We start from the raw sequence: 9,215 nt of genomic DNA on the forward strand, positions 1-9,215 counted from the left end.
TATGGCAGCACCCCCTTTATTTCCTCCATTTTTGTGCTATTGGATTCTGTGCTATTTTAAATCTACCTTACATGTGGTGAAAAAAGTATATGTTGCAATACAATGTACAATATATGTTTGTGAATACGTAAAACCGGCAAGCTGCACTGAAGCATTTAGAGAGGCGCCACTTATTACCTGTAGGTTTCCTTGTCCTTGCGATTGGATTCTCTTTTCTGGTGCATTTATGGGTGAAGGAAATTTGTGTATTTTATTAATATATATATTTTCATACACTGAAATTATTTAAAAAAAAAAATCTTTAATTTCAACTATGCAATCAAGTAAAAGATATATGGCAATGAGGCCTAAAAATAGGCCCAAAACGGCATGAGAATGCTTCAAGTCCTTCAAAATACATAATTTTTTGAGTTCCTTAGGGAAGGCATTGCTTCGTTCACATTCTGATCCAGCCGGCGGTAACCTGTATTCTTGGAGCAGAGACAGTCCCGCCATCTTCGGCTCTGAGTCAAAAGATATATCTGGGGGGGGAACAGAATACAACATTTTAGCATCTTTATAGTCAACACAATAGACAGAAGAGTGCTGCAAGCGTTCCCGGAGCACTAAATGTTCTGCGCTTTAGAAACTATTGTAGCTGAACTGAAGCAAATGAGAAGTGAGCATATCAGTAATTCTCTGGATTTTTTCATCGTTGCATTGCTAAAGCCATAAAAGGTTTTAACTGTTCCGCCGACATAGCGGATGAAGGCTTTTTTGCGGACAAGTGGGATTTTTTAATGGCATCGTCTTGGGGGATTGGATTGGATTTTTATCGTGGCGGAATTGCGGAAAAAAAAAATTCTGCCATTGTTTTTTGGCTTCCAGCATGCAGAATAATGGACGGCATTCTCTAGGCCGGTATGATTACGGTGAAGCCAAGTTTATACAGTTTGCTTTGCCATTTTTGTATAATAAAACGCTAAGATCTTTGTGTTGTCGCATTTTAAGAGCCGCAATCTTTCTAATTTTTCCCCTCATCAGCAGATCTCTGTGAGGGTTTGTTTTTTGTGGAATGAGTTCTAGTCTTCATTGATCCCCTTCTTTCTAGAGGCAATATTAACAATCTATAATTGTGGCGTAGCTTTTACTTTTTTATTTCTCTCTCGGGTCAGTATGATTACTTGGATACCACAATTATATGATTTTATTATATAGTTTCGGTACTTTTTTTTTGTATTGCCCCATTCAAAGACCTAACTCCCCAACCCCCTCATCAGCGGTGCTGTGTGAGATGCCACTTTTTAATGTTACCATTTGGTGATTCGTGGTATTTTGATTGCTTTCTATTCCGTTTTTATTGTGAGGGGAGATAGCCAAAATGACTAGTTTGCATATGTCTTTTATACATTTTTTTCATGGCATTTATAGTGCGTGCTAAAACTGTACAAGGCTTTTAATCAAACCCTCTTGACCGTCATCCCGAAATACATGAATTCAAGTGAAAAAAAAATAAAAATCTCCCCCCTCCCCCCAAAAGGTGCCTAGAGTCTTTAAAAGTTGTACTAGGATTACAGGTTATCCCCCATCCTGTGGATAGGGGGTAACTAGCTGCTTGGCGAGCGTCACTGCTGAGACCCCCACCGATCTGGGTTCCTGCTTGCCCCTTCCTTTTAGTGCGAGAATGCTTCTCTCACCCATAGTGAGGTCAGTGTTGTAAGAATGAATGAAGCGCTGGCCAAGGATGCGTGGTCGGCACTCCATCCTAATGGGGCTGCGAAGCCAGCCTAGTGGCAAATGCTTGGGTATTTCCATCAGACCCATGCTTGGCCAGCACTCCAATCATTCTGACAGCCCTGTGGGGAGGGAAGGGGGGAGGGGGAAGCGAAGCCAAAGAGACAAGTGGGGAGGGACATAGGACCCCCATTTTTGAGATTGCAGGTGGCGGTGGGGACACACCCAGGAACTAATTTGGTTGCTAACCTTAATGACAATGCAACACTGAAAGTGCTACAAAAATGGCTAGAAAATATAGCGATTAAATAATGAATTAAAAGAGCTGAGATGTCCCATATTGACAATGGAAATGATAAAGAAGGCATACATACCTTTCGTTTGTTATGATAGGCAATGTATACTGCAGCGATTAATGATGCTATTATAACCAAGTGCAAGAAGAAGTGACTGTCTTCATCCGTGTCTGAATCACCATTGGGTTTAAGGTCATAGTCATTTGAATTTTCTCCATAGCCTAGAACAGAATCTTTGTCGTTTTCACCTGGTGTCAGCGAGTCCGCTCTTGCAAAGTTGTCCTTACTCTTAACTCCATCATAGTCATCAATTCCATATATATAGTCATCGCCGTCCGTTTCTTTCTCAGATGTCAGGGGTGTAATGGCCGGCTCTTTGCTCTCAAACATGTTTTCCTCTATAAAAGTGTCTTCAGTCGGCTCGGCCTCAGTAGCGCTGCTAAGTTTTAGAAACTTTGTGATGAAGGCAGAAGTAGCGGAGACCACCTTCTTGTTCACTTCTGTCGTGCCGCCCCCCGCTGCCACTTGTGTAACACTTTGTGCCGGCGTTGGTGTAACCTTTTTAGCAGGAGTCACATTGGTGGTAATAGCAGAAGCAACAACACTCGTGCTTCCATGGTCTCCACTTTCATTTTTAGGTGCAGTTGACAAGCTTGTGATATTACTAGATGTACCATTACTGGAAGCGTTCTCTATTGTGTGCAGAGAGTCAGTTTGTGAAGTCGATTGACCTGGAAGGGAATAAAATGAGTTGTTACCGTTTTTGTCACAAAACAGGCATTGTATCTTTGCCTGAACCCCTTAGGCTGGGTTCCCACACGGCGTATTCCCGTGACCCCATTTTGAAATTTAGACCCCTTAGCCCATTCATCTGTGTACTGAGAATTCTCACCCCACAATTTTTTGGAAAGTTATAAAGCAGGTAAAAAATTAAATTAATTTTTGTCCATAAATGTCACTTTCATGTCAGTTCTCTTTGTTTCAGGCAGGAAAACTGGGGAGACGCACCTTAAATTTTATAGGACTAGTTCTTCTGTGTTCAATACTCCATTGTAGCCCCAATCTGCTTACTGGACACATTTCTAGGCCTATAATTGAGGGAACACCCATTGGATAAAACACATGCGGAACCTGTAATTTCTATCCGGTCGCGAGACCGGCCTATGGTAGATCGCTACCTTTCTATACCATTTGATAATGGCGATCATGTGACCAACGACTATTCAACGGGGTCTCCCGTCACTGCTCTCCCCGATTCCTGCGCATGTGTCCATCATTTTGCTGGCAAGAGCATGCGCAGGAGTTAGGGAAGGTCCGTGGAGGATGATGGCATCGAGGTTCAAATGCTGAGGCCTCTAGTAAGAGGTTTCATCTCCCCTCACCGATTGCATCGATAAAAGGGAGGTTACACTAACTTTCTTTTAACTTTTACGTAATTGCCATTATCCATTGTATAACAGCGATCACGTGACTGGGGACCGCATACGGCGGCCCTTGGTCACTGCTCCAGGCTCTCGGCTACTTTTAGTAGCCAGGAGTAAGAAGATTTTAAAATTTCCTATGCCCTCCCCAGCTTCTGCGCTTGCGTCCGCCATTTTGCCAGCGGGCGAATGCGCAGAAGCCGGGGAAAGGTCAGTGGATAAAGATCCCATCCAGGGACAAATCCGGGGGCCCAAGTAATTTCATCTGCCCTCATGGATATGATCCATAAGGGGAGATAAAACTAACTTTTTAAACTGTTTCTTAACTTTACATAATGGCAATCACGTGACCGAGGTGACATCTTCTTGCTCTCAGCTACCTTTTCTAGTCGGGAGATTTTACATGTCCCAGGCTCTCCGGCCTTCTGCACATGCACCCGACATTTTGCCTTTGGCGCAAACATGCACAGAAGCCGGCGGCAGGTCCTTGCAGGACCAGTTCGCTGCAGGAGATTGCAGAGGCTGGAGGCGAATAGTTTCATGTCCCCTCACGGATCCGATCCGTGAGGTCAGACTAAACTAACGTTTATGCAATTTCCATTTATTAAAACATTTACAACCATTTTACGTTCGCATAGCAAACATCGGGTCAACCTAGTTATAGTTTCCCTTCTACGTCCGCTGCCTGCCTGTCACATTGCTGCTACTGGAACCTTTAGCCTCTTCTCTCCTCTGAGCCAATCATAACGCAGCACTCACAGATCATTGCAGCCAGGCACAGACCAAGCGGAACCCAGGGAAAAGGGGCGCAGTTAAAAAAAAATAATTTAAAAATCCAGTCTTCCTAACCTCCTGGTTTAATGCTCATCGGTCGTCCCAGCTTCTCCTGCATGCAGACTGATAGTCAGAGCTTCCTCTCCAGTCTCCTTACCCGGTCTGTCTTTTTCCCTCTGCTAAGAAAACTGGAAGGGAGGAAGCTTTGACTATCAATCAGTGTGCAGGAGAAGCTGTGAGGTCGGGCCTGCGGGTCACAATTGTGACCCTAATAGGTAGCGCCATCCATCATGCCAATGAAGATAGAGATCCCCATGAGCCGACATCCGTCGGAGTGTCACAGAGAGTGTGTGTAATTATATATATTAAATGGGCCTTAAGTGGTTAAATATTTACTATTACAGCTAGATCCAATCATGAAAATTGCAGGTGATGTCAGCGGTGTAATGAAGCTGGCAGGAGTCGACTGTGGTAATGGCTGTTCACAAGCACTCTCAAAACTCCCCCAGTGACTGGGAGTAGATGTGCGTCCTTAGTTGTAAGAGGTTAATTATCGGATCAGTGAGAAGAGGCCACCGCGTCCGGGTGAACAGCGGCCGCAGTGAGAAGAGGCCACCGCGTCCGGGTGAACAGCGGCCGCAGTGAGAAGAGGCCACCGCGTCCGGGTGAACAGCGGCCGCAGTGAGAAGTGGCCACCGCGTCCGGGTGAACAGCGGCCGCAGTGAGAAGTGGCCACCGCGTCCGGGTGAACAGCGGCCGCAGTGAGAAGTGGCCACCGCGTCCGGGTGAACAGCGGCCGCAGTGAGAAGTGGCCACCGCGTCCGGGTGAACAGCGGCCGCAGTGAGAAGTGGCCACCGCGTCCGGGTGAACAGCGGCCGCAGTGAGAAGTGGCCACCGCGTCCGGGTGAACAGCGGCCGCAGTGAGAAGTGGCCACCGCGTCCGGGTGAACAGCGGCCGCAGTGAGAAGTGGCCACCGCGTCCGGGTGAACAGCGGCCGCAGTGAGAAGTGGCCACCGCGTCCGGGTGAACAGCGGCCGCAGTGAGAAGTGGCCACCGCGTCCGGGTGAACAGCGGCCGCAGTGAGAAGTGGCCACCGCGTCCGGGTGAACAGCGGCCGCAGTGAGAAGTGGCCACCGCGTCCGGGTGAACAGCGGCCGCAGTGAGAAGTGGCCACCGCGTCCGGGTGAACAGCGGCCGCAGTGAGAAGTGGCCACCGCGTCCGGGTGAACAGCGGCCGCAGTGAGAAGTGGCCACCGCGTCCGGGTGAACAGCGGCCGCAGTGAGAAGTGGCCACCGCGTCCGGGTGAACAGCGGCCGCAGTGAGAAGTGGCCACCGCGTCCGGGTGAACAGCGGCCGCAGTGAGAAGTGGCCACCGCGTCCGGGTGAACAGCGGCCGCAGTGAGAAGTGGCCACCGCGTCCGGGTGAACAGCGGCCGCAGTGAGAAGTGGCCACCGCGTCCGGGTGAACAGCGGCCGCAGTGAGAAGTGGCCACCGCGTCCGGGTGAACAGCGGCCGCAGTGAGAAGAGGCCACCGCGTCCGGGTGAACAGCGGCCGCAGTGAGAAGAGGCCACCGCGTCCGGGTGAACAGCGGCCGCAGTGAGAAGTGGCCACCGCGTCCGGGTGAACAGCGGCCGCAGTGAGAAGTGGCCACCGCGTCCGGGTGAACAGCGGCCGCAGTGAGAAGTGGCCACCGCGTCCGGGTGAACAGCGGCCGCAGTGAGAAGTGGCCACCGCGTCCGGGTGAACAGCGGCCGCAGTGAGAAGTGGCCACCGCGTCCGGGTGAACAGCGGCCGCAGTGAGAAGTGGCCACCGCGTCCGGGTGAACAGCGGCCGCAGTGAGAAGTGGCCACCGCGTCCGGGTGAACAGCGGCCGCAGTGAGAAGTGGCCACCGCGTCCGGGTGAACACCGGCCGCAGTGAGAAGTGGCCACCGCGTCCGGGTGAACACCGGCCTGCACTCGCTTATCCAGGGACAAAAACTTCCTTTAAAGCTGCTCAACCTGCTGTAAACCAACAAACCCAAGAGAAGCCATTCTTGTCTCACCTGTTCCCCCACCGCTCTTCATGCACTCTACTTTCAGTTGCAAAGAGCCAACAAAGATGTCAGTCACAACGGACGAGTGACCGCTGCGGTATATACTAAGACAGGGTAAGAGGGGCCTGTCCTCCGGTAGTCACTAATAACTTCACAATTATTCCGATTGCCAGATTGGAGTCGGGAAGTAAAATCGGCTTCTACCTCATTTGCAGCACGGGGTCAGGCTGTGACATGGTTTTTGACTCAGGAATGATGCATATTTTTTGTGCAGATTTCCACTACCAAACATATGCACTACTGTACCCTTGCAGTATATTGTAAGTGCGATCAGATAGTACAATCACAAGTTCAAGTCCCGTAAGTGGACTAATAAGGAAAATGGAAAAAAAAAGACAAATTTACCATTTTTAAAATAAAAAAAAATTTAAGAATTCCCCCCGACCCCTTTATCTATTCTAACCACAAAACAAGAAGAAAAAAAGAATTGGAATTGCTGCATTTGAAAAAGCTTAAGTGTTTAAGTATTCCATTATGTATCCCACACAGGAAATAAGTTACAGAGCTATGAAAATGACAACGAAGATTTTTTAATAAAAGTGTTAGTTTTGTATTTTTTTACATTAAGTAAAAGTAAGTCTATAAGCCTAGTATTGTCTTCGGTCTCGCTCACACCTGTATTTGCCATTTCTGGTTGAATTCGTCTGGCTGTTCTGTTTTTTTCTGAATCAGCAAAACAGAAAACAAACAAATATTTCCAATTCCCTCCCCCCCCCCCCCGTTGATTTCAGTGGGTTTTCAAAACAAAAAAAAAAGGGAGCGCTTTCCATTTTATTCTGTTGCGGTTTCTCTGCAGACTGCGCTATTCTACCCGAATTCCGTTTTGCTGTTCCGAAAACGAAACAGCCAGGTGGAATTGAAACTGAAGTTTTAAAAACAGCGGATGTCAATGAGTCCATAATTGTAATCAGCCCTAGAATGAGTCAGTGACTTCCGGGTATTTGGCCCGGCAGAAGCACCCGACGGCTGCAGCGTCACCATCTGCACTTTTTGCATCAGCAGCTTATATTGGGCGCCATGATGCCAGGTGTTTGGTGACGTGACGCTGCGGCCTCCGATTCACTGCATAGGCAAACCGCCTTTAAATGCTGCAGCTGCTATTGATTGTGGCATGTAGGGGGTTAAACAACCAAGATCTGGAGGTTTCTCCTTTCCTGGCTGTCAGTAGTCAGCCAAGCCACCGCGTTAAAAAGATGTGAGCTCAGTAAACAGGCGTATTGGCCGTCACAAAAGTGTTAATGGATGAGGAAGAAAAACAAACAAGAAAACACTGTGAAGAAGTTGCTGAATTTGGAACCAACTTCAGTCCGAACAAAAAATAAGAAACGGAATGAATACGAAGCCAACCTGAGCCGTGTACGAGGAAAGGCAACGTGCCGCAATTACGGGGTCACCCGCCGCACCTTCACCCCGCCATCTACATAGTGGGCCGCAGGAGCAATAATAGTTCCGTGAACGGAGGTGGAGCGTGCCAGAGATGTCTTCTGGGGTTCAAAGATGAACGACTGCCTGTCTACACTGCGGCCGGATTTGGATTGCGGAATCCGCAGACGATCCGCATCCGTTAGCGAGAATAGAACATTTGCATCTACACTCACATGAATGGCAGCGATTGCGATTTCCGCTCTCGGGGGGGAAAAAAACAAACAATCGCAGTACGTTCTACTTTGGCACAGACGGCTCCCATTGAAGTCAGTGGAAGGAGCCCGACCTGTGGCCATTCTCTGATTGACACTGCAGACAGGTCGCGGATCCCACGCCATCAGCTAGCGACGGCGCAGGAAAAGCAGCTAAGAAGTAATAAAACCTGTACTGCGCAGGTCCGACAGCGAGCCGTACGCATCATCCGCAATACAGAGGCGGATCCCGCTGCAGACTCCCGACACGGAAACCGACCCGTTCGTGTGCCGCCAGCCTAAGTGACAGAAGTCGCTCACTTGCCGTTTCATCTCAAGAAGCTGAAGTGAAGCGACTACTGAGTGATTTCTGGCGCGACGCCACATCGCCTCCCATGGTCGCACTGGAAAGTGTTAATTTGCACTGTGTCTCATCCGCCAGCTGCTCCCCAGTCACCTGTACCCCTCACAGTCACCTACCTGCCCTCCCGTCACCTGCCCCCCTCCCAGTCGGTGAGAGGACTCTGCAGCAGGCGTCACACGGGGCAGACATGACAGTTGAGGAACTTCCCACCGACCCGTCACCTCAGAGGGAGAGGGACCCGGCCCCGCACTTACTCTCCTCTCCGGCCGTGGTGCTCGCTGTCCTCCCACCGGCGCCGCACAGCACAGCCACGACTAGCAGCAGCAGCCCGGAGCCGCCGAGTCTCTGCGACGTCTTGTGAGCCGCCATGATGAACTAGGAGAGGCGTGCTGGCAGGATGTGTGACGCCACAGGTCAGGGAGTCTGTGAGGTGATGGCTGGGCCCGCCCGCCAGCCGGCTGTAACCCGCTGACCGCGCCTGGAGGAGGGCTAATCAGCAGTTTACGGGTTAAGCAGTGTAAACATGGCTTCCTGGAGGGGCTGTGAAGGGCACATTGTACTGGAAGAAGGCGGCTCTGTCCTCCTCACAGGGAGCCCCACACTCCGAGGATGAAGACCTGCGTTCTGGGACTGGCGTGCAAATTCTACGGAAAGAAACCGTGATGGCGGTCACCGCTTCACATCGGCGCCAGAGGTTCTGTTCTCACCGATAAGCACATCCGCGTTCCGGCGGCTTCCCACAAGCGTATTCACCCCACAAGCGTATTCACAAGCCGCACGCGATAGCCAGATGCTTGTGCACCATAGATGTTGCGCGATCGCGTACGTTTCTCTGTACTTTTCGCACTAACCAGGGCCATTCACGCGGGACACCGACGCACCCCGAGGTAAAGGGCTACTTAGCCTAATTCGTCCCCGCTGTGTTTTTTTC

At 50.0% G+C, this 9,215-nt stretch overlaps 1 protein-coding gene across 1 annotated transcript; it reads right to left on the bottom strand.

The window, feature by feature from the left end:
* Nucleotides 1-289: 289 nt before the first annotated feature.
* C2H5orf15 (chromosome 2 C5orf15 homolog) lies at nt 290-8,708 on the bottom strand. Its single transcript, XM_066591047.1, has 3 exons — nt 8,539-8,708; nt 2,088-2,740; nt 290-521 (listed from the first exon to the last, which is right to left on the bottom strand). The coding sequence occupies exons 1-3, from the start codon at nt 8,651-8,653 to the stop codon at nt 390-392; spliced, it is 900 nt and encodes a 299-aa protein (XP_066447144.1). The 5' UTR covers nt 8,654-8,708; the 3' UTR covers nt 290-389.
* Between the last annotated feature and the right edge of the window lie 507 nt (nt 8,709-9,215).

This window comes from Eleutherodactylus coqui, chromosome 2 (assembly GCF_035609145.1).
Source record: "Eleutherodactylus coqui strain aEleCoq1 chromosome 2, aEleCoq1.hap1, whole genome shotgun sequence".
Lineage (NCBI taxonomy): Eukaryota > Metazoa > Chordata > Amphibia > Anura > Eleutherodactylidae > Eleutherodactylus > Eleutherodactylus coqui.

Excerpts from the sequence above, each read along its gene's own strand:
- C2H5orf15 (XM_066591047.1), bottom strand. The coding sequence starts at position 8,653 with ATGGCGGCTCACAAGACGTCGCAGAGACTCGGCGGCTCCGGGCTGCTG. Across the intron at positions 2,741-8,538 it reads CACCACGGCCGGAGAGGAGA|GTCAATCGACTTCACAAACT; the intron begins GTAAGTGCGGGG and ends ATTCCCTTCCAG. Across the intron at positions 522-2,087 it reads CCTATCATAACAAACGAAAG|ATATATCTTTTGACTCAGAG; the intron begins GTATGTATGCCT and ends TTCCCCCCCCAG.